The sequence below is a fragment of the Convolutriloba macropyga genome, chromosome 14 (genome assembly GCF_964194025.1).
Source record: "Convolutriloba macropyga chromosome 14, txConMacr16.3, whole genome shotgun sequence".
Taxonomy (NCBI): Eukaryota; Metazoa; Xenacoelomorpha; order Acoela; family Convolutidae; genus Convolutriloba; species Convolutriloba macropyga.
The window spans coordinates 3,014,957-3,040,712 of record NC_134481.1 but is presented as its reverse complement, the minus strand read 5'-3'; the positions used below and the strand labels follow the sequence as shown (position 1 = coordinate 3,040,712).

Sequence of the window (25,756 nt, the reverse complement as noted above, 5' to 3'; positions counted from 1 at the left end):
CTTCACATTTCTGCTGTAGTTTTTAAGCATGCTGTGAACTTTTTTGATACTACTATCTTATTTTTAAGGTGAATTACTCTTGTTTCTGAGTATCAAAAATGGACATTTCCAGTCGCAACAACGCGGCAAGTAGTAAATTAACAAAACGTTTAACCTTCTTTTCAGTGTAAGCGGAGAAAATGACATTAAAAGCGCACTTAAAACTTAAAAGTTTCACGCCTTTTTTCATGCTTTAACGAGAGTCAAACGTTTTGATCAAAATTAATGCTTAAAGCGCAAAAATTCGGCTGTACGTAGCTTTTTGATACCATAGTTTATCTTAAATTCTAATCTGATTTGTTACAAGCAAAACTGATAATCACTCGAAGCAAAGATATTTGTTTCGAAAAATCAAAAAAAGGAGCCAAGTATTTTGCTAGGTTCAATTTTTTTGTGCGTTGACCTCATTTTTTTTGATGTCCGCTCAAAAATTTTTTTCAATAAGTGGAATAGGTTTTGCTCAAATGGATTAATTTTGAAAATATGTTAAAACAGACGGTTGACGTGAAGTACTGACTTTTGATACACTGTACTGGTTTCTCGGTAATTGTATTTTACTTGCAGCTACCTCGACATATATCACATTGCATTGCATAATAGGCAATCAAATTCTACTAATTTCAACAAAAAATCATTACAATTTTATGTCGCTTCCACATAAATTTTATCCATTTTAGGCCCGTAAATCATTACGATAGCTATCGGTTAACATGGTTACGATATTTTTATTTACAAAAGGTTCAAAATCTGTTCATTTCAATGTGAATGATACCTTAAGGACCTGTAATAGTCAAACGAGTGTCAATTTTTGGTGATCTGTTATTCTTTGTTTATTCCGTGGGTCTATCAGATTGTTATTTGTTGTTTTAGCTAGACTGGATTGTTGACAACACTCTGCGTTTTTTGTGAAAATTTTTGCGTCTTAATTTTATATAAGAAAACTGCCATCTGGGCTAAATTTTCAATCTAAAAAAACTATAAAAATTTTGTTACGATTTTATTTTTTTCCTGATTTACAGCTATACAGAAAATTTGTTGACATTTTCCCGCGAAAGTCAACATGCATTTTTTTCAACTACATTTTTCCTGATTTAAAAAGTGTATCTTAGTTGTCTTTTAAGTTTTTGCCGTCAAAGAACATTTAAATTTGAATAGGCGAAATTTAAAACCTGATCATTTAATGAAAACCTGGGCGATCCAAATCATTTTCACCTTAGCAACCATTTTTTATTTTTAGCTTCTGGCAGTTAAAAATTCAGGTTTGTTGTTTTTTTGGGTATTTTTGGGATTCTCTTCTCGAATTTAATAATTAAATGGTTGCTGGATTGTTTTAAACGAAAACATTTTTTTCTTATTAATTATTGCCATATAAAATTAGAATTTTCTAATCACTTATTTCTCATCAGAATTGTACATAATTTCTCTCGACTTTTTTTGAAAGGCTGTTGAAAACTTGTTTAAAGAGCTTATATATGAATTACGAAAATTTATTACCTCTGAGTAGTAATTCTGATCGTTTTTCTTCCAATTTTAGGTGCTATTGTCAATTTTTTCAAACTATAGTTGATTTTGAGTTACTCTCGTATCAATATGGTATATTTACGCTCATTTCAAACTCTATTCTCGCTAAGCTGGGAGGGAGAGAATAAGGTTCCCAAAAAAAATCAGAAATTTTGCAAATTTCTAAAAGTCAATATTTCATACCTGGACAAGATATGACATCTCGACTCGTAACATAAACAGTGTTGCAAAAGAGTTTCTTTATTTTTCCATCATTTTAAAGGTTTTCCTTTTTGTTAATAGATTTTTTCCCTGATCACTTGCGTGACACTATCCCACAATCTGACTCTGGACGAGGACGAGATGCTGGAGAGCTTCCGACTGGACACAAACGACGACGAAGAGATCCAGAGCATCATCAGTGAGTAGAACCACATCTTAACCATTACGAGCCGCAACAGATCCGCAGTGTCAACTTCTTTTTTATTGAATGCTGAGATGTTATAATATGATTAAGAATATGTTTATCTGATTGCTGCTTCTATTATCTGCTCTCAAACAACCAAAAACTAGAGTGGCACGACTTCACCTTCAACTTGACCTTATTTTGGAGTTAAAGTACGGAAAAGTCAATTTCAGAGTAATATTAGTAAATAGTAAAGCTCTTTAATAGTAAAGAGGGGGTTTATTTCAGTGGGGGTTTATTTCCGTGGTGGTTTATTTCCTATCTAAAATGAAGTGGGGGGTGTTTTCCGCAACCGTTACGAGCCAGTTCCAAAGAATATTTATTAGTACTACGCTAATTTGCGGAATTTTTAGAAAAAAGGCATTGTAAAAGTATAATACCAAGTATAATGTTTTATCATAGTATAATCTACTTTGATCTATCGTTTAATAATATAAACCAATTAGCACAATGGTTCCTTTGACGTCATATCGCACCTTGTAAGAGCCTTTTTACAAGATCCGTTTTGTGCAATCAAAGAGGTAAAATGGTTCAAATGATTCACTTTATTTTGTAGGCGCTGGCTCGAAATGACTCCTCCTTCCCCCTTTTCCTATTGTTAACTTTCGAGACGCAAATTGTACGATGTTTTCTTTCTTGTTTATACCTTGCCTATACCCTTAAACTATAATTTTGTTCGTCGACGCTGGACTTTTTTTCAAGTTTTGAACTAAGATCTTAGTTCAAAAATTGAAAAAAAGTCCAGCATCGGGAAAGAGATCTGCTAACAAGTAAGAACCTTTAACAATATTTTGAGTTTAGATCTCTATGTTAAAATCTCGAGTTTTCGTTCAGGCTATAATTGTCTCTACTATTTTTTAAAGCCAAAGATCGATAAAAAGATGTTCACCAGATCGGAGAGAAGGAAATGAACAATGTATTTGTCACTGTTGTTTACACTTGTTTATTTGTGATGTTTGTGTTTGTTTAGAGTACGCCAGGTGTGCGATCATAATCTCTCTCCTCTTCGCTCTGACCACAGCCTTCGCCTCTGTCGCCATGCTGTGGGGCATGAAGAAGGTTTGTTCACCTTTTATATTTATTATTAAAACCCTAAAAGATTTTCCCCAATTTATTCAGACGTTCCAGGTCACCCCTCTATAATATCACCCCGAATTAAATTCTTTACATAATAAGTACAATTGACAAACAAATAGGGTATACGAAAAGTTTGGGGGGAAAAAGGATTTTGAGGTGAAGAAAAGCTTGGTGTGGGGTAACTGAGATGTCCCGGGCTGAGGTTTCTTTGTTTGGATACAAGGATCATACATGATTTCATGTTTTCCATGATTGATTTCATAGTACGATCTTAGTGTGAAACCAAAGACATTATATATCTTCTTTGTATGACTACTAAGAAATCATGAAAATCATATGACTTAGTATGAGTACTAAGAATCATATTTGACCTAGTAAGAAATCAAATTAAGTTGTACGATGGTGACCCGGGAGGTGAAAAGTTATGATAGTTGCAAATTGAGTCTAACAGCAACCCTACTTGTTCATCGACATTGGAGGTATTGGTGTCGAAAAAATGCCAAGTTGCTCGGAATTAGTTTCCATCGGATACAAACTTCAAAATCCATAATAACTTTTTTCCCGCATATTTTGTTATATTTCGTTCGCTTGATGATAATTAACAACCCAACATTTTATGACTAAGATTTGTACATAACAATAATCATGGTTTAAAGGTACAAACAGCAAATTTAAGATTGTCTTTGCGTTCAGATTGTTCTGAGTGTCTCGTTAGAAGCGAGACTAGCAATTCGAAAGGTATCGAAATATAAATCATGAGCGGTTATTTCCTACTGGAGGGGAAAAGAAAGAACCATTACAAAAAAGATCACTAACCTGTTGTCGAAATGTGACTAATATTGATTAAAAAAATATACTTAACGGCTAGTTTCACCTCTTAGTAGGTATAAAAACTGTTATCAGCGCAAAAAGATACAGAATCGTGCTATCGTTTAAAGAAAGCATATATTTTTTTGAAGCGGGAAGCTAAACAATTCTGAATTTGTGACCAATTATGGTCTCTGGATACGATTTTAGCATTAAAAAATAAAAAGCAGCAAGAACATCAGACAAACATCAGTAAAAGTTTACTAGGACCTTTTATTAAAGGGGTAACGTGCTAAACATTCGTTCTAAGGATAGTGAATTTGAGATATCTTAGGGAATATATCGATATCTTCGTGTATTGACTTTTATGTCCTCTAACAACTGTTTGAAATTATGCTGCTCTTTTATCGACCATTTCTTAAACAAAAATCAGAAAATTTAGAGAACTTCGAAGTTACAAAATTGGAAACAAGGTTATGCAAAATAAGATAAATGAATCACTGATATGAAAATATATCAAATCACGCTTTTTGGAAAAAAATGTAAAATTTAAAATAATTGGGCTTTCTTACTGCTGTTTTGTTTTGAATAATTTATGATTTGATTGAAATTTTAAATTATTTCGCCCATTGATTGGCATTTAATTGCGAACATAATAATCAAAACATAGCATTTAATCAGTTAGTTAATCGAATTTTCAACTGCTGAACTAAATATTGAAAAGAACCATGTAAGCTAGATTTACAAGTAATTTCGTTTATAGTAAATATTTTAAAGCTGCGAGCATAATACGAAGAACTATTAAGTTGATCAAGCGGTCTCTTGTTCTAGAAAAACAGAATCTAAATGAACAATCGGATGAAACTGTTAAACTTTTGCACTTTTTTGTTTCTGAGCTATCAGGGTGATCGATTTTTCCTACATTTGTTGATTTGGAAACTGTCATTAATCTCCCCCGAGAATGTTGAAATGATACGAGTTCTATAGTAATGGGATTTCAATGAATTATGGCGCCTGGTTAGCCAGAAACAAAAAAAATTAGACATATAGTAAAGCAGACAATGGGTCAGAATGCGATAAAGACGTTAAAATAAAGTTAACGCAAAAAATGAGAAAAAAACATTGTTAAGTTATCTAAAATTTGGTTTGGAATTTCAGACTTCATCTATTTATTTGACAGAAAGGTAATTTTTTGGTATAAATCAATGAGAAAGCAATAATAAGTTTATAACAGAAGTTATCAACAGTTGCTTAGTAATCCATGAGAAAACATCGTTGCAGAAAAGAAAGTTGATAATCAGTGCAAACTTCATCCTTTAGAAAATTGGCATCAACACTACGCTCACGCCCATAATAGAGAAATCGAATAAAAACTGTTATTTAAAAAAATGAAGTTTTATATCGATATTACCATTTTCTTAATGTTTTTCACACACTTGCTTTTCATCTTAATAGCTTAGCAACTTAAGTTCAAAATGCCGCGACGTTCTAAGGTTTCATTCTGTGGCATAGGATAATCAAGTGTTCGGTATTGGAAAATAAATCCCGCATTTTTTCCCTTCTTCTTAGATAATGCTGCATGTCTGTGCAAAAAAATTTCCTGTTACATTATTTTAAATACTTTCCGATAAATTTTGCTCATTTTTCAAAGATCTTTGTATTAAAGATATTAAATTACGAGAACTTTTAGGTGTTAAACTGTTAGGATATACACTCTAGTAAATAAGTTCCTCCTTATAAGAGAGCATAGTAACACTCCCGCAATGTGGACTAGTTGGCTCAGAAGAGAGCACAGGATTGCAGACAATTAAGAGATTGGGGTCGCAACTCACAAGGGTCCCAATCTTTACTTTCATTATAATGGTGTTGACATAGTATCAACATAACCAGGAAAAAGTTACTCTAATATAAAAAAAACTAAAATTTTTTGGTTTAATCCAAATACAGTGTCATATTTCAGCGGCAAGAAGCAATAATCCAAAAACAAATCCGTTTCTCGGGTTTTATTATTTCATCCTCAAAGCCAATTATGACTTCGAAGATATTAAAAATATTTTTGAGCTTCCTACTCATTGGGTGATTCGTGAAAGAACGAAACTTCAAGAGTTGTCAAACCGCTCATTGATGGACACATCTTTCAAACTGAAAAAAAAAATTTTGCAAACTTTGTCAACTAAAGACATAATGCACAGAATAATGAGAATTTTTTAACGTCTTTCGGGAAAGAATTTGAGTCTCGTCCGTAATGCTCCATAATAATCTTCCACGAAGTTTTCACTCGCAATTGTGTCTTGTGAAAATCTCCATTAAAAATGTGAACGAGAAATCTATAAAGCTATCAAGAGTTACCGTCAACTTCAATCTAATCAAAAAGTGAGAACCAATCATAGGTTAATCAGCGATAAACCATCCAATCAAAACTAATTTCAAAATTCCATCTTAAAATGCGGTGATCAATTCTTTTGTTGCCCAATTTCAATTGCTTATCAAAGCAAGAAAAAGCGCCTTTTGAAAGTGGTCGAGATTAGTCTTATTCCCTCCCTTTCTCCCAGAAACACACAAAAGAATGGAGGAGAAATTAGAATAGAAAGAGGGAAAGAGAACTTGAGAGACACCTAATTACACAATCCACTGCTTGGGGCACCCTTGACATAAACATGACCCCCCCCCCCCTCACCCCACCCCAACCCACCCCTAACACCCACACACACACACACACACACACACACACACACACACACACACACACACACACACACACACACACACAAACACATGTATACAAACACGCTTACACACACTCTCTCACACACTCTCTCTCTCTCACACACACACACACACACACACACACACACACACACAAACACATGTATACAAACACGCTTACACACACTCTCTCACACACTCTCTCTCTCTCTCACACACACACACACACATACACACGCGCACACACATTTGCAATTTTCAGCCGTTTTTACACACTCAAGTTTTCCCTATTTTGATGGAAAGAAATTACTTCATCAGTTGTGAGGGTAACGGCTTAAATTTTGATGCACTTGAAATTGTTGAGAGGCGGATAGGAGATGAAAAGAGTATTGTGATTTGGGAACTGGAACGACTCGAGAGGGTTGTGGGGGGGGGGGGGGGGGTTGGGGAACAGAAAAGATAATGGAAATTAGAAGATTGATGATTTTCCAAGTACCACAGAATATAATGCGAGTGGGGTAAAATTTGGCCCAGAGCGTGAATAATATCAGAAGCAGAACAACAAAATTTACAACAAAATTTGTGCTTTTTTGTTGTGGGAAATAATTTATCAGAAAATGGCTTGGGGTTCTGAAAAAAACCATCACTGAAAGTAATTTTGTGTTCTTTTAGCTTTTATATTCGTTAAGAGAGAATTGTAATTAGTTTTGTCATGCTGGTCGTAGGGGATGTTGTTGATCATCTTATTGCCTTAAGAGAATGTACAAAAATTGGCAAAAAAAATTGGAGCGAAAAACATGTGATGTATTATTTTTCAATTATTTCTATTCAATTATTTTTGCTCCGTCGAGAGCTACAGTTTCACACTATAAGTCATTAATACTATCAAAGTGTTCCTGAAAGTTCTCTCCTTTGGAACAGAAAAAAAAACAGTTTTTTATCATTAGATTGAAGTTTATTAGATTGAAGTGGACAACAACCCTTGATAGCAGTATAGATTTCCTTTCCATATTTTTAAGGAAGACTTTCACTTAATAGAAGTGAGAGTAAAACCATCGTGCAAGGTAATATCATATCAAAACAAATTTGTGAAAAAAATAGATAACCTGCCATTTTTAAACCAAAGAACTTCCGGAAAAAGTTTTTTCGAAGGCCGAGAGAATCCTTTGCTCGGCTGTTTGATCTTACAAGTATAGCATTCAGTTAAGAATTTTCAAAGATTTTTTGTTGAATATTGAAAGTTTTCAATTTGATCTTATAAAATTGCTCATAAAAATAGTAAATTTTTTGCGAATCTATCCATTGCTACCGTGGATGTCTAAAAGAAAGCATAACAGAGCTTTTTGTAAACGGTGTCCATGGAATCAAACATAAAATAAATTTTAGAGGCTCCTTAGATGCTAGAAAATCGATCAAACTAAAGTTTTGAACTTAGTTAAAATTATTAGAAAATAGGTTTAATTTACCAGATCACGATGAAAAGAGCAAATTTGATTCTAGTCAAAAAAATTTATTTAAATGAATACGCAATTAATGGAGCTAGAATCAGTATTCGGTTCAAACTGGTGAATCTAGATAACTATTATTAGAGTGAGATTATTTGATGTAAAACCTTCTCATCACGTATTGAATGATTATGATAACACCAGAAATTTGAACAAATTCTTAGAAAATTGTAAATGCATATTATTTATGGTATCCCTTGTGACTGATTTCTAGGACATTTGCAGAAGCAAACCACATTGGGTAACCCTTGCAACCCCCACTGTAAATTATGGTGCAAAGATTAGTTTTGTATCTTTACTTTGTCAGCCCACACCCGAAAAAAAATATTTTAGATTTTAAAAGTAGATTGTTTCGTAGATTTATGGTAGCTTGTGTGGTTTTGAAAACATCAACAGCTAGAACCTTTTGAAAACTTTTATTTATTTGGTAAGTTTGTCAAGATTTTGACAGTTTTTGTTTTATGTCGCGGCTTATCACCTATGTATCAGGCCGTTCTTGTCTCAAACAAAAATTTTGTGTTTTCACTTTCTCTTGTTGTTCATAAAAAATTCTTACTCACAATACTTTATCACAAACATTCTACATAATGATTTTAATAGAATAATAACGTCTCTTGTCATTTTCTGCCTGAAGTCAAATTGACCAATTGGCTTTTGTTTGTTATACTTATTTCAGTTTTCACATTTTTCAATATTCATTTTTCTCTTCTTCACTCATTGCTTACTGAACTGTTCGTGAAAATGAACAATGTTCACCAGAAAACAGTTTTTTGTTTCATTTTGATGCTTGTTTTTGTACATAATTGTTTGTTTTTTCAAAAATAGTATTGTAAGAAGTTGACATGCAGAACGGTGTAACATTCCGTAAGGTTGAAAATCCAGTTGTAAAGCTGTAACTATATCAGTATCACCTGTTCACATTCTACCGGGCGGCTGGGGGGTGGTGGCGGGTTTGGGGGGTTGGGGTTCCCTGAAAAGACAACGGCAACTAACTAACAACATTCTAGCAAGGTCATCTTTGCTTTGGCGACATTTTAATCTCTTCGTTCCTAGACAGATTTGGATTGTTCGTTTGATGTGCTACCTTTCTCTTCCATACAGTCTATTTGGAGCCAAGTGCATTAACTTCAATTCCCATGGCCATTATGATAATATTCATTAAGTATCTTGAGATAAAATAAACCTTTGCACACAATTAGACTCGTAGTTCTTATCCTCAAAATAAATTCACATTCTCTCGGCAAAGTCACTCAATGTTTCTCTCATTTTTTTTTCACTCGATGCGAGTTCATTCAAATTCTAGTAGACATTTTTTTGTACTGTTTGTTGATGATAACATTTTTAATCCAGTGTCGAAGTCGCAAATAATCGTGTAAATGTGAACACATCAATGTTTCCAATGACAATCAATTTATTGATTAAAGACAATGCAATAATTCGAATTTTAACCAAATATATGAACTTAAAATTTTCATTCATATGGTGTTATTATTAAAACATTTTATAGCAACGAAAAAAGAAGTTGATCAAAGAACTTCATTCTGCAGTTTCCGTCTAACTCTTTCGTCTGTTCAAAATATTCGATAAAGACTATTTGTGAAATGTATTGTTCATTTTAAGTCAAGACTTCTTCTAATTTTTTTTCGAAAAGCAATTTTTTCTTATGTTTTAATGTAATGCTACTTATCGTTGATCAGTAATTCAAATTTTTTTCTTATGTGAAGCTGTATGAACGAATATCCAATATTACAGGGAGAAAAACTTTTCTTCTTCGGGTTGCAATCGGTATTGCTTTTCATCGCATTAGCACTTAATGATAATTTGAGTTGTGCAAACCGCACTTTCCATCATGACCTTTGTTGTGCAGTGGGGAACATTTTAGGCAAATTGTCAGACGAAGGCACGTGTTTAACCAATTATCGTTTAGTTTTTTATTAAAATATGAAACATATTTTTCCAATTTAAAAAAAAAATTTGGAAAAGTAGCCTTTATTTTAGTGCTTCTTAAATCAGACAAAACAAAACAGAATTAATTTCTGATTATATTGTTCAAACCGAATCGTTTTAAGCTGACTGCTGTTCAGATTTTGATAAAAATTTTAGTTCCATGACTGTGAGAACAAATGCTCTTTGTGCTGTTTGTTCATTTCATCAGCAAGAAGAACAATTCGTAAAGCAGTTCCAAGGTTGAGGTGTGCGTCGATGATCAGAAAATTAAAAATGCGCAAGAGGGCAGGGGGTCAAGTGCGTTTATTATTCATGGTCGAGCAGCCCCGTAGAGTCTGCCCCTATAGTCTTTTTTGAATCATAGTCGAATCTTGGAAACAATTAGAGTTAATGGGAAAAGTCAACTTCGGCCAGAAAATCGGAATCGCTGAAACTTTGCGGCAAATCTGTCTTGTATTTTGTATTCGTAATATGAGTTCCTGGGATGACCCCATTGTTCAAAAAGCTATTCATAAAAATACAACTTCATTTTATGGCGTCTAAGAAAAGTTGTAGTTATAGCACTTTCTATTGAATTGAATTTTCTTGGACTTTTTGAAAAAGCCATGAAAAGATGGGGAAATTATAGTTCAAAGAACTAATTTATACAAGTTTGAAACATTGTGTTTTGAGAACTCAGTATTAAAGGAAAGTTGTATTCATAGAACTTCATAGAAAAACAAAATTTCGGACAAAAGCAAACAAACAATTTTTTAACTGAAAAATTTATTGGAGCCCCTAATTCTAATTGAGTCTATGAAAATTTTCTCAACGAGTGGGAGGGCATCTAGCAAATAACAATAAAGGTAATTTAATAAAGGCACTAAATTCTTCCTCTAAAAGACAATATTTCGTTGTCCTTGAATTTTTGGTGAGGAATCAGACAACATTTGGAGCACATCTTGTGCCTTTTGCTAATATCAGGGAAACTTTTACATCATCAAGAATTAAAAAGCCGTATCTAACTGTTCTGACTTCCAAAACCACTCCATCTTAGATTAGCAAATTTTGGCGCCATCTAAAACGCCTTATCTGTGGTCCTTCAGCAATTGAAATTGAAACTGTTCCAGTTTGTCGAGCGTATCAGTTGATGTTAAATGAACCTATTTCCAAGAAAAAATGCGTTTCTCTAACAGCATTAAATACCTTGAATCGGTTATTGTTAGCAAATCTTGGATCTATTCTGTTTCGTCCTTCCCCCAGTTTAGTAATAACAAGCCGGCTCGGTAATGTGCGACTGCACATAAAGTTCCGACCCCGCTCATCCACAATTTTGGCATAATTGTCTACCAAATGAGGAACAGATGGAAAAACACAAAAAACTCAAGTATACAAAAAAACTGGTGTATGAACGAAAAGATAGCCTCCGAAGTAAATAACTCAGTGGAGTAAAAAATGATTAATTGGATTGATGAGATATGCCGATATTAAAAAAGAGAGCGAAGACGAATGGCAAAATCAAACAACAACAACAAACATTAATTACATCAAAAAATTTATGTCCGTTTTAAAAAACAAAACTTAATAACAAAGTCAAAATAGCGTCAGATAAAACTGAAAATAAACAAAATAACTTTCAGTTCACCAGAAAAAAATGGCTATTCACCAGTTCATAATAAAGCTTGGTAACAATTAGACAAAAAAGAACAGAAACTTTAAAGTTAGAAAACTCGCTGATTTTTTTTTAAAAAAACACTTTATTTCAAAGTATTGAAAACCATTAGGAATCAACTAAGATATCCAATAGGTTTACAATTACCAATGATTTTATATACGGGAATTAAGAACTCTTGGAATTCGATTCTTATGCAGTTACAAAAAGAACAACAAATAGACAACAAACTAAAAATCAAATAAAACTTCCCAGAAAATGCTTTGGAAGCCGTAAAGCTATACTTTGGAGGCCGTAAAGCACCTTCCTTAGACACCGATAATGTATTATGTGGCCGCTCATTATTGAAAATAAGCAACAGTTAGACGAAAAAGATTATGTAATACTTGTTTTTATCGAAAAAAATTTAACTCCAAAGACATGAAAGCCATTAATTACAAAATGAAAAAATTGAATACGTTCGTTTAATCTTCCAAAGGAAGCCCTCTAAAATTGCAATTATCCGGAACAAGTCTTACGTCTACAAAAAGAACGTCAAATATGACAAAAATCAAAAACAACTTTACTTTCTTTTTGTGAAAAACCCGTGTCGAAGCCAGTAAAGTCATAACGAATTCTTTAAAAACATTAGATTTTGTGACATCAATCCCTTTTGACACCTTCCCTTGACAAAATTGATATCATCTTTAACTTTAATTAACGAGACAGGTAACAAACAGACAATAAAAGGAACAAAATTAAGAAGTTGAAATGTTTTTTTTTTTCATTTTGGAAAACAATTGTTTTCAAAGTCATGAAAGCCATTATCTATCCTCTACTATCAGATCATCGGCTCATCTGCTCTTCCAGGAAAAACCAATCAAACCGGGTCATTGTACAGGAAATTAAATACGACTAAAAGACAAAGTGAAAACGACAGTTAAAGACAAAATTAAAAAATTCAATTGAATTCTTCGAGAATGTACTATCGAAGCGGTAAAGAACCACAATCTGTATCTTTAAGGAATTTAATATTATCAATTGTGCGTTATTTTGAACGCAAAAAATGTGATGTATGAACTGACAGTAACTTGATTATTTGACAAAACTAGAAAGCATGAAAAATGGTCAAATACCTAAAAATTAAAAAAAAATTGTGAAATCTATTAGTATCAAAGCCAGAACACTATAACTTAAGGCGTAAAACCGCAATAAAGACCAGATATGAACTCAACAGAAAGAAGGAGCACTCTTTGATTGCTGACATTAAGCTACAAGTTGGCCAAATTAAGAGAAAAATGGAGGCAAAATTCAATAAGCCATTTTTTATTTAAAAATTAAATTTTAAAAGTCAAAACGACCACAAGCTTTCAAGCAATCAACTAGATAAAGTAATTGCGAGCTAATTAAGAAGCCAATAGAACCTATCACTAGTGAGCTTTGATTTGAAATGTTCTGTTATTTAATTAATATAAAAAGATCAATTTTTTTTTATAAAAAACCGACTGACGACAATTCGAATTATTTTTGGATTGTAACGGTTCAAGATTGGTACAGAACTAGTCCTGCTAATGTTGATTGTTCATTTGTAATATTTATTTTTTGGAATGTCATTGATATAGATATTTTGTTAGTTAAAGTCAAAATTAAATGCTGCAATTTTGATAATCAACGAATAAAGTTAGCAATAAACGGCAAAGTTTTCTTTACAGAGCACTCTCAACGAAGAGTGAAGTGGAATTAGCCCCTTTTTCAGTCTACAAAGATTGTATTGGTGGTGTTTGGGTGTGCACTCCCTCCTTAGTTAATCAGAGTGGACTAAAGAAACCTATTTCGTGCGGTTTTTGATGAAAAAGTCTGAATTTTGTAAAATATTTAGCCGGAATTTGTGACAAAAAAATCAATGAAAATAGCCGACAATATATTTTGTCTTTAAACGCAAAATCAACAACATTTTCCTGAAAAATTTTATTAAATTTTATCAACAGTGGCGAAATTTTAGTCAAAAATTCCGGAAAAAGGTGAATAAAATCAACGGAATTCCCTCTATTTTCTCCTCGATATCTCAGTTTAAACCTCGATATCTCACTGTCATATCCCCCTCGATATCCCCTCTATTTTCTCCTCGAAAGTTTAAACCTCGGTATCTCCCTGTCAGAAACGAAAATCAAAAAAATCTTTTTAATTCCATATTCTACGCTGCACACGCTTTCTTATGATACCAGTCTCAACTCTCTACGATGAATATATCGATCGGCCAAAATTGACTGAACAAAAAAAACCATTTGAGTATATAGTTCCTCCCCCCCCCCCCCCCCCCCTCAAGAGGGGTCGGAACAATAAATCTTTTGTGACCCCCAGGCGCACGTGCTATTTTCTTACAAAGTAACGTGCTATATAACAACATAAAATTTGTAACTGGGGGTCATAAAAACACTGGGGCCCGAAACAAAATAGATCCCAAATCTTGCTTATTCAAACACTCATGTGCACATTCTAAAATGCAAAAAATTGTCAGTGCCAGAATTTAAAATGCCAAAATTTCCTATATACTTAGCCAGAAGTTGACTTCCATGAATTTTCGTGCACGTTTCGTGATAGATAATTAAATACAATAATTAAAGATTGCGCGACTCTGCAGAAGTCATTTCGAAATTCTGATATTTCGAACTGCTTCGCGGTTTTGATAAACGACAGACCAGAAGATTTCAGTGACTTCAAGCAGAGTCACGTAACTTATACTTATTGATGAGACAATGTTGTGAATTTTGAACCATTTTGTACAATTGATCGGATTTTCCATGATTAAGGGGCAATAAATTAGCACCAAAAGAGTTATCGATATTGATTGATAACATTGAGTATTAGAGGATTTTGTTTTGATGAGTGAGGGTGTTGTTGTTTCAGAGACGGCCGGAGTATCTGGTCCCCTGGATCTGTGTCAGCATCCCATGCATCATATTCAACCTCATCAGCTCACTTCTATTCATCACTAAAGTCTGGAAGGTAAACAAACAAACAAACGCACAATTCCACAATACAGCACAACACACACAGTAAAAAGGACACAATAAATTCAGAACAACAAAACCTTATGTATATTTTCAATATCCCCAAGATAATCTTCAAGATCATCTTTATGATCGTCTTGAAGATTAGCTTCATGATCATTTTCAAGATTATTCATATTTTGCTGTTTTGGGGATGTCTTAAAAAACTTGGGATTATTTATCACGATTGTATCAAGATTTTTTAAATTTCAAGATTTTTTCGTCTCACTTGGAACTCTGTGATGAAAATGAGCCAGATAAACATGAAATTTGAGTTAAGCTTAGCAATAAAAAAATCTGTCTTCCAGTTAACACTGCAACTAATACATCAACAGCAGTCCCCCTCTTTCCTCTTTCCTGCCCTCACTTATATTATTCGCACTTTTCAAAACCGAGCATCATACTTAAGGTTTTTAACCCTTTTACCCATGTTCGAATCAAATCATGAGACATTTATTGCGGGAAAAAGAATTGATCGCATTCTTACAACTGCTTAAAATTTCGTATTTTAGGATTATCATGTAGTCAGGAAAACATCTAATTTTGCTGCACCTTATGGATTTTCGCAAGCGGAATAAAAAGCGTTTTTAGCTAAGTAAAAAAATTAATTTCTCAAAAATGAGAGAAGGAGAAAAATGATATGTTACAGCAGAATTTAGAAATTTACAGGAGAGATCTGATTATTAGATCAAGATGGTGATTTGATTTTGGGGATTAAAAAAGGCTTAAAAATCAGCTGTATATATACCCATTATCAATGTGAGAAGGTCAACGCATGAGCTACTATGTTTCAAAAAAGACAATTATATGTATTCCTAGACCTTTCACTCAATACAAGGGACCTTTTTCGCTAGCGAACCCCCTCCCCCTCAGTCCTAAATAACCGAAATTTAGGCACCCCCCCCCCCCCCCCCCCCCAAAAAAAATTAATATGTTGCCTCCTTCTGAAAAGTTATTTATTTTCAAAATATGGTTCCTGGTATAATACATTAACAATCATACATGTAACAATTTATAAGAAAATAATAGTAGTAAAATAAAGCTCGTAATTACTGAAAATGCAATTAGAATAATTTTTTGGTTGATGTTAACATTATATGCAGTGACTTATTACTGTACACATATTATTTTCAAACCTCCGCTCTAATATTTTTTTCTAAATGCCTATTCACACGTATGCCTACGTAATAACTCAAATGCATTCATAATGTTTAAACATATACAAATGGGGGGTCCCTAATTTACTGGGGGGCGCTAGCGGAAAAGATCCAATAGGAGTTAAACCCAGTTTAAGGACGAATTTGGTTGAAAATTGTTGAAGTTGAGTATTATATAAGAACCAAAGTTAGTTCAGCCCAAAACTACAATTAAGCCTCCTTTCTGAATAGCTCAGTAACTGTTAAAGTACAGACTTCACTTTTTCTTCCTTTTCATTAGGCCACAATGGTAAGCAGAATATGATTTCTTGCAACCTCCCCCCCCCCCTCTCCCTTTCCCCTCCCCCACCCTTCCCACTGATAAAGTACTCATTCTGGCCATAAACATCGCAAGCCGGGGCGTTGATTCAAAATGAAATTCAATTTCAGTTCTGAATAGCGTTAGTTCAGTACTTCTCAGCGAATTTTCATAAGGAGTTATAATTTAATTTCGATCTATTCTGTTTTGGCCCCCAGCTTAGTGGGCTTATATTTTTACGCCCCCCGCCCCCCAGAGGCACGTATTAATTTTTCACACAGTAACGTGCTATATAACAACCTATAATTTGTAACGGGGGGACTTAAGAAACACTGGGGTGGGGGTTAGTTCTCTGCTGCAAAATTTTCTCAAAATGGTATGATAACAGATGCAGCGGCTTAGATCCGAAATGAGTTAAGAGATGAAAGTCTCAAATAAACACTCACGCACAACTACGAGAGTTAATTTCTAACCAGGAGTTAAATAAAATATGATGAAGTTCAGAATTTGAGTCCAATTGAGCCTAGCTGCCAACAAACAAAATAGTCGTCTTAGTTAGTGCAAATTTAGCTATTTTTTCTCTGGTAACTATCAGTTTGGCATAGATCACATCATCAGAAAGAGCTAGGGAGGACGAGAGGGGTGGGGGTTTGTTGTAGGGTTTGGATGGGGAGGGGTGGGTTGGGTATGGGGAAAGGGGGATGTTAATTTGAGTATTATTATAATTTTTGCAGTTACTGCAATTCATATATTAAGAATTGTAGAATTATCTGAAATAAACATCACTCACAACTATATTGACACACACAGACACGCCAACTGCTAACTGTATATCATTTTATCACAATTTTGTCTTATCTTTTTCCTTTTCTTTTCTTTTCTCTTATTCTCAGCTTTTCTTAGAAAATGATTAATTGCTCTGTATTTCACATAACCAAAATCATAAAGTAGTCCTTTAGCAGTTAAGTGATTGCAAGCTTTTTAGTGTTTTCTGCCTGATAAATTTTTTGGATCTTTTCCATTTGTGTCCAACAAGGGAGAAAGATACAAATTTTATATACTCACAGGATGTTGCTAGAAAATTGGATTTTTTGAGTTTGTGATTGCTTAATAGGGGCATATTATATGCATCTCCCAGACGCACGCGCCAAGATTTAGATCAGAAATCGGAAAATACCCAAAAAATGTCTTCACCATTAACTTTCAAAGGGTTGCATGACAAAATACCCAATGCCAATATACCCAATGTGCCAAAATACCCAACGTCATTATACCCAATTTAATTTATTTGATCTTTTTTGTTCAATAATCCGATTACAAATTAGCACTTGGTATTACAAGCATGTTTTCTCACAATTAAACTGATAGTCCAATCCAATATTCGGTTGTGATAGTTCTATATCAAGTCCCTCGGGCCGCTGAGGCGTGGCCACGGCCCGCGAGGTGTGGCCTAATACATTAAATAAATTTTACGCTGCATAATCATTATGTTAATTTCAACGTTAGAATAAAATATTGTGTTTATTTTGGGTTTTTGCCACATTAGGTGTTTTGGCGTCGGGTATTTTGTTCTGACAACTTTTTAAAGAAAAATTTAAAAGTCCATCACATTTGATTTGAAAAAATTTTACGCAATTTTGAAGCCGTACAGGTCTATGACAATCTTGTTATGCGAAACTGTTAATTACTCGTGCTAATTTTCTTTTCAGAAAGTTAGTATCTGTTAACTTCTATTTGAACCAGAGTTTATTTTTGTAAAGTATAGGGGATAGGAAAAATTTGAGTTTTCACCAATTTTCTTTTAATACGGTAAATGGGCTCCTTACTAATGTTTTATTACCGCACCATGCATAAATTAAACAGTTTTCCTTATTAAAAATTTCTACCAGCAGTCATTTACAAGGTAAATTGAAGGATACCAAAACTTTAAAAAGCAAAAAAAAAATTAATTTTCTAGTTTTTAACGAATAACTTGACATAATGTAAACGTGAGAATTTTTTCCAATATGAAGTCAAAAAATTTTGTCTTTGAGACCTGATAGCTGCACAAAAAACTCACTTTTAAAGTATCTTTGAACAAAAATTAACGCAAGTTTTTTCCAACTCACCTTTAGGAGAAAACTATGCAAAAAACATTTGTTTAGTTTATTGTTGGCACTCGCAAATTTAAAGAACTTTTAATTTCTCAAAGTAACAGTTTATAATTGAAGCGCAATGGAAATTCATTTGAGAGAAAAAAAGTTTTGTTTGAAATTATCATTTTGCTAAAAGCTGATGCTCTCTTCGAGTAATTATCGTGTCTCTTCAAGAAACTATACTCATCTCTTCACTGTTGTTCATTGACTCAATTTTAAAACAAATATTACTGGTTGTATTGTAAAGAAAGAAACATGCCTATGGAAAAATTTTAGCTTATCTTATCTGCTATTGAATTCATTGAGTTCAACTTGACACTAGTTTGGAAAACAATCCCTAATTATCTGCCTTAGTTTTTATATTCCGTGACTGCTATGACTTTTCTCCCTATTGAAGGCTGTTTTTTGTATTGAATAACGAACAATTTATATTTTGCTAGTCTTTACTTTATTTGCAATTAAAAAGAAGCACTGTCTATTTGTCATACTTTTTTGAGGTATGTGTAATGGTGGTTCTTAATTGAAAATTATCCGCTTCTTTATTTTTAAGTCACTACCAATTTTTTATTTGAATTTAAAACTCTTATTCGATTCGGTGTATTTGAATAATTTCGATGCTAGTAGCATCAGTAGCTATTTTTTAAAGAAGTCTTTAAGTTTTTATCTAATAAGACTTATGAAAAAACAATGCTCGGCCAAAATGCACTATGAAAAGAACATACTCGACTAATTTGAGCTATGAAAAGATTATAGCTGGACTTAAAGACATTCTGGACTTTAGCTCGACTAAAATTTTTTGCAAAAGACTTTAGCTAGACCCAAATGTTTACAAAAAGCCTTGGGTTGACCAAAAATTTGGGCTGGACTTAAGCTCGACCCAATGTTTTCAAACAAGGTCGAGTTAAAGTCTTTTCATGGGTCCATCATTGGTCTTTTCATAAGTCTGCTTTTTTGCCATTGAAATTTTGCGTGCAATAGTGCGTATAACGTAGTCAGCGTGTATACTCCTTCGTTTTTTGCGATTCAGAAGAACCACAAATCCCTCAAAAACCTGCATTATTTTTAAAAAAAGATAGTTCATAAATTTGGAAGGGAAAACAAACTAAATAACGCCGAAATTTTTTCATGGCTAATGGGACTAGGATCAATACATTTAAGCTAGCTGGTTTCATTGAATCAAGTAATGTGGTAATATTCTCGAGCTGCCATATCTCTTTATCTTATGGCAGTTTTCCAACTGTTTCTTAAGTTGGACTGCTCTCGTGCAAAACTATTTAATCTTGCTCCGGTTCTGCTTCTGTGTCTACAAAAGCAAGAAAATGAAAAATATCGTATTTTGAAAAAAATAGACTTAAGGAAAGACTAATGTTTCTTTGTTATGAAAAGACTTAAGCTCGACCCATGAAAAGAAATCAGCTCGACTTTAACTAGGAAGCTCGACCGCGTTATTATAGTCAATATTGGCCCCCCTACTAGACTTTTAAAGTCTTTTCGAGGTCTAGGCCTGGGTTTTCACCATTCAAAAACTGGTTAACTCCAAATTTTTAGGTTTTTCCTAAAATCGAGTGAGCATGATCAAACGGCAAGATGATCGGATTACTAGATTAGCTCCCAACAAGCTTTGAATGGCTCTCAGTTTTTTTTTGAGTTTTAGGCTCAAAAGGTGCATTTTGTTCCAACTGATACTCTGCTCCTTGTGAAATGATAGCTAACAGTAGTTGATTGAGATAGACATCATAAGAGAATTCTGATCATGGAATTATTTTTATTCATTCTGAGTTGAGATGTTGTTTGTTTGTTTGTTTGTTTGTTTGTTTGTTTGTTTAGGTGACGAGCAAGGCGGCCTGTGTCATCATTCTGGTGCTCGTGTTCGGATTCTACTTTCTATGGGTAAACAAATCTCAAACCTGTTTTAAGAATAAATTATAAATTTTAAAAATAATAACATTAGAACATAAAAGATTGTTATTAAATGTGAATTTATTTAACCAATTTCAACCAATTTTATAAATTTCGGTTTGCCCAATCAATATCTGTGATTAAATTATAAAAAGATGGAAAGAGAGGTTGCCTAAGTTCATCATGAAAGGCATTTTGTGTACAGAGTTTAACAAAGACTCTAAACCAAGTTTAAAATTAACCACCGCACTAAAAGATGAATTGATAATTTTTTTCAAAAAATTTCAGTTATATTTTTTTAATCAAATTTTAACCTTTTTTTAACTTTTATTTTTGTAAACTTTTTTTTATTAAAACTTGATTATTCGAAGTCTTGTCACCCGTGTTTCTTTGTACCATTACTTTGGGTCTTTCAGGACGCCAAAAACGAGTTTCAAAATTACCAATAAGCTAAAAAAAAAGGATAACCTACTTTTAATGTCAGATAAATATACGATCATGATTGGTAGCTCGATTGCCTCATTCTTAAATTCTGCTTTTAACCTAATTAACCTCCTCTATAAATATTTGAATTATTCTCCAAAATTACAGTGTACTTTTTCCGCATATTTTTTAAATATTTTCTGAAGTCTGGGAACAAAAAAAAACTGATAGAAGCTTAACTAAAAAACAAGGTAACAACGATAGAATTTTAGATTTAATATATGTCAACTATAGTGAAAGTGTTTGTGTGTTTTAAGGCGTATTGTGTGTTGGTTGTGATTCGATACAGAAAGAGACACAGACGGAAATCAAGCATGACTTTCAATGACCACGACTTCTTTCAAGGTAACCACCCTCCTTATACAATGATCATCTTCAAATTACAGCCATTAAATAATTTTGTACTCACAACATGTTAGTTCGACTATTATCAAGATATTTCCAAGTGGTATTTGAAAAGTCGTAATTGATCTCTATAAATTACGTTATGGGAATTTATGCTGTTTCAAGAACTTGACAGAAAGTTTCGATCTTTTTCAAGATTTTCAATATCTAGAATGTTTTAGAAAGGTCTCTGTATCAAGTTCAATTTCATGGAAAAAGTCAATAGATATATTTACAATTTTTACACAAGGTTGCAAATTTTGTTAAGGTACTTCCTCAGCTCCTCATCAAGGAAATGCTGGTCGAGACATGTACCTGCAACAGCAGTCACACCTGGTCAATTCCTCTTCCTCAACTACTAATCTTCCCTCTAATCTCTCCAATCAGCAACCCACAATCAGAGTCTCAACCCACTATGACTCATCAGCAACCCACCCCGACCACCCATTTCAACCACCCTTGCCACCATATGGTTAGTTAATGAACTACAGTTTATGACAAATAACAAAAACTAATCCATTTTCACGTTCATTAATTGGATAAATTTGTCATAGAAAGCTTAAGTCGTTCCTTTTATTCGAATCTTCAAAAAGTATTTTGTTTTTTTTTCGACGATATAATCACAATAGTTCTTGGCAACGATATGATTATAAAAACTGAATACTTGTGCTTAAAAACAGAGAAAAGTTCAATTATTTTGTCGAAAAGAACAAATAGTTTTCTTAAAGATTTTCTTAAAGGGAAATACAATTTTGTTTGTGAAACAAAAAAAAAGTTTAAATGAACAGTGTGTTTATCAAAAGTAGGTTTAATTGCTTAAGCCCAAAATTCACCCAAAATATTGACCAAGCGAAAAACCCGCTATTCTCAGTAAATTTTCCTTTTACGTTGTCCGTTCACATAATATCGCCAATGAAACGAAAAAATGACACCAAAAAATGGTTAAGCAAAATTTTTCCAATTTTCAAAGAATACGCTAATAATATTAATCTTTGATTTTTTTTCAGAGCCAGCCTCAACTCCACTACCCCCACCCTATTCAGCAGAGCCCAGCGCTCCGCCTTTAACCTATTCTGCTCCCCCTCAAACCCAGCCGCCCCCTCCAAGCCATCGATCACCACCCCAAGCGCCCTCTGCAGGTCATAGAGGTCAACACAGTGCAAACGGCGCTAGTAACAGAAGTCACAGCGGTCACTATTCGAGGTCAAACGAGGTCAACGGCTCATGTTATCACAACCAGTCAAGGTCAAGTGAAAATAATAGGGGTGCTCATATGAACAGAAACAATTCGAATGGTCGGCTTTCAGAAATATCAGCAGTTTAAATAAAATAAAAAAATTGATCTATTTGATTATATGTACAGAGTATTTAAAATTTTAATATTTTTGTTAGCTTAATTAATAAATGTGAAATAATTCATCCCTCAAATCATCAATGTAAAAGCCTGAATTTCGAATAGTGTAAAAATGGTAATTAACTCTGCTCGATGTTTCATTCAAAGATTTTTTTCAATATTAAAATTCTAACTGGAGTATTTAAGACGAGCTGGATTCAATATTTCAACAGTTAATGTCGTGTCAATAACAAACGTAATTTATTTGTGATAAAATTTCAGAGAGCAAGACAGCAAAGCTGTTTTCAATGTCGAATATAAGATATGGATTAGAGTTTCTTGGGAACAATATAAAACAAGTAGCTTTTAATTGAAGCTTAATACTTTTAACACTTACCGTTAATCTTCAAACTGAAAGGATGGCCGAGAAATTATTCTAGTTGTCTAAAAAACTCCTTTTAAAAAAATTGAAGCAAAGTTGAAATGTGAGAATTTTTTCCCTCAAATCACTTACTGAATTAATTGATAGCCTTAATAAGTTCTAAGGGTTCGTCTGTTCTCAAAAAGAACCTGTTAAAATTGTGGCTTTAAAAAACCAGAACGACTTGCTCGTCAATTTTAAGAGGATTGTAATGAAATTCGTGACTTGAAACAGATTTGAAAAAAAGGTATTAAAAATTAAAATGCAAAAACTTCAAATTTTTTGCTTTTCATTTTGTAAGATGTACCTAATGCGCGAACTCAACTTAAGACAATTTTTACTGTTTTCCATATTTTGTTTTACATTTTATGAAATACGTATAAATCATCCTTATCAAATGCAATTCCATCTCAATTAGTTGAAGTATTAGTGTAGAAACGATTCAGCACTTATCATAAGAAGAAAGAAATCACTGCGACTAATTCAATCAATACCTTCATTCAATAATTTCAACGCAATGAAAAACAATCGAGCAAATGATAACAGGAACGCTATCAATTTTAAAGCAATAACCGTTTAACTACCTAAAGGCCAAATTGTTTATTTATTTGTGAACCTAGCTCTCACACAACAAAGTTAGTGATGCTAACTGATTGCCGTCACTTTGTATATTGCTTTTCATATAATCATTTTGGTAAGAAAATAGGTGATGCTAGATAAATGCTGTAATATATTGCGAAGTTGAGAACATAGGAGTTAAAGTTGAACTTCAAAATTTAAAATAACCTTTTACTTGATGTTGGTGAAGTGATATTATTTAATAAAAGCCTCCAATTTGAACCCAATGGTTGCTGCAATGTTGCTCATACCACGAACTTATTATCATTTTACACAAGACATAAATTCAGACGACAAGTTCGGCCTTAATGATTTCGGCTATTTCGGCTAACGACAAGTGCGGCTATTAATGATTTCCATAAAGCAACTTGACAATCATCCCTATAGATATCAAAGACAAATTTTCAAATAAGGAAGACAATGTTAAGTACAGAAATTTGCACTAGTTTTTGCCGTATACCGCAAAGGAAACAATTCGCTCAAACCTAATGTGTAAAACAACCCATATCAGCCAATCGATATCCTGAAGGATCTGTAAGTTTTCTTACTCAGACGGACTATGAGTACCTGTGAAAGTTTGTACATTTAGGCCATTTTCAAGTAAATTTTTCAAATACTAAAATTCTTGTTACTCGTGTCGAGTCTACGACATTCCACGCGTTGAAAAACGATCACGGAAAGTTTTACAGTATTAACTTAAAGTATGCATTCAAACACCAGAGTTTATGATGCTAACTCATTTCCGTCAATTTTTGTATATTGTTCTTCAGGAAATCATTTAACCAATGAAAATAGACGATACTAGTTAAAAATTACTTAAATAACTCCTCTAGCAGAAGCTAGCGAATTTTGTTTGCATATGAGGAGTGGGATAAACTTTAAACTCTAATTCCTTTCAATTCATCATTCTAGAATTTTTTCATAGGAATTTTTGTTTTTGATGATGCCCAACATCTGAATTCCATTTGATTGCTTTGTTTTGGCGTCATTTTCTCAAATTTAGTTTTTTTCAATAGCTACCGATGTATAGGCTGCGACATACAAAAATGGCCGAAGTAATTTTTAAAGTTATCACTGAATAAAAGGTCAAATTACAAAACTAGATTATTAAAATATTGCGGTCTTCACTGTTCTATAAGGCATCCATTTTTTTTCAAATATTGTATATCTATTTCAACTTCTAACTATTTAGCTAATTTATTTGGTACGAAAGTAGAAAATCTTCTCTGTTTGAAAAACAAGTTCGATTTTATCACCAAACCAGCTCACGGTTTTGTAAAAACAAAATTGTTTTCTAGCAAAAAATTTTACCTGTTGTCATATCTTGCCAAAAAACTCGATTTTAGTCGATCAGTATAAAAAATTTTGAAATAATATGTGGCCACACAGACTAATTGTAAGGCACACGAAGCTAACTTCCCAGAAACTGTTTCCTTTTGAAACAAAAAATCTATTAATGATATCTAATTTTTTCATGTTTTCAGATCAAGTTTACATGTTTTCAGTTTATTCTTGTTTGCTATTTTCCGTCTGGGTCTTTTGCTGTGTCTAAAGCAGTTGAAAGCCATTAGATTAACTTTTCTCAATGAAAATTGATGTTTATCAGTTGCTATTAATCATTATTTTTAAGTTTATTCTGTATCAATCAAAATTGATTTAGCCTTAACGTCTGTCAACATTAAGTAAATGTGATTTGACACATATTCTATTGAGCAAGTGAATTCATTGAGCTGATTTTCTGTTAAAAATTCTCCCTCATTTTTTCAAAAAAAAACAAAAAATTCTCCGTCTAAGTTCTCATAGCAATGCAATATTTTGATCGTAATACCGATTCGCGATTTTATTTTAAAAGGGTTTTCGTGTACATGATTGAACTTGAGGGTGAAGTAATGTGTACTTGCTATGAAATTGTTTTGACAAAAATTTATCGACATCACTTTCATTTTTCTGTTACTGATTTTTTCTGACGTATTCACCTCTATCAAATCTTTTCTGAAAACGGAAATGCCAAAAAGTACAAAACTATTTTAAATAACCTGCTTGACTTAAAAAGTCGTTGAGACCATTATGCACTTTTGCAAGACATGTGGGTTGAAAAACAGAATTTGGTTGAAAAAGAACTGTCTTCTTTATCTCAAAAATGGGTCACGAACAAATTGATGGATAAGCGCTTAATTATTGTTGTACTAGTCATTGCCGGATGGATCTTTTCCGCCTGGGCCTCCAGCTAAGTGGGTGCACATTATTTGCGCCCTCGAACTGTTATCGCAACAAGATTTGACTAAAAGCATTGCTAGTAAT

General features: G+C 33.2%; 1 protein-coding gene across 7 annotated transcripts in view; it reads left to right on the top strand.

The window, feature by feature from the left end:
- The window catches only part of LOC142353722 (uncharacterized), a 39,747-nt gene extending 17,164 nt beyond the window's left edge, over nucleotides 1-22,583 (top strand). For all 7 annotated transcript variants that reach the window (XM_075406058.1, XM_075406057.1, XM_075406062.1 and 4 more), the window contains 7 exons: nucleotides 1,843-1,960; nucleotides 2,976-3,064; nucleotides 14,585-14,683; nucleotides 20,145-20,207; nucleotides 20,957-21,044; nucleotides 21,352-21,555; nucleotides 22,091-22,583. In XM_075406058.1, the coding sequence (XP_075262173.1) occupies nucleotides 1,843-1,960; nucleotides 2,976-3,064; nucleotides 14,585-14,683; nucleotides 20,145-20,207; nucleotides 20,957-21,044; nucleotides 21,352-21,555; nucleotides 22,091-22,407 (978 nt within the window). In that variant the 3' untranslated portion in view covers nucleotides 22,408-22,583. The remainder of the gene's footprint in view (nucleotides 1-1,842; nucleotides 1,961-2,975; nucleotides 3,065-14,584; nucleotides 14,684-20,144; nucleotides 20,208-20,956; nucleotides 21,045-21,351; nucleotides 21,556-22,090) is intronic.
- The last annotated feature ends 3,173 nt before the right edge of the window (nucleotides 22,584-25,756 follow it).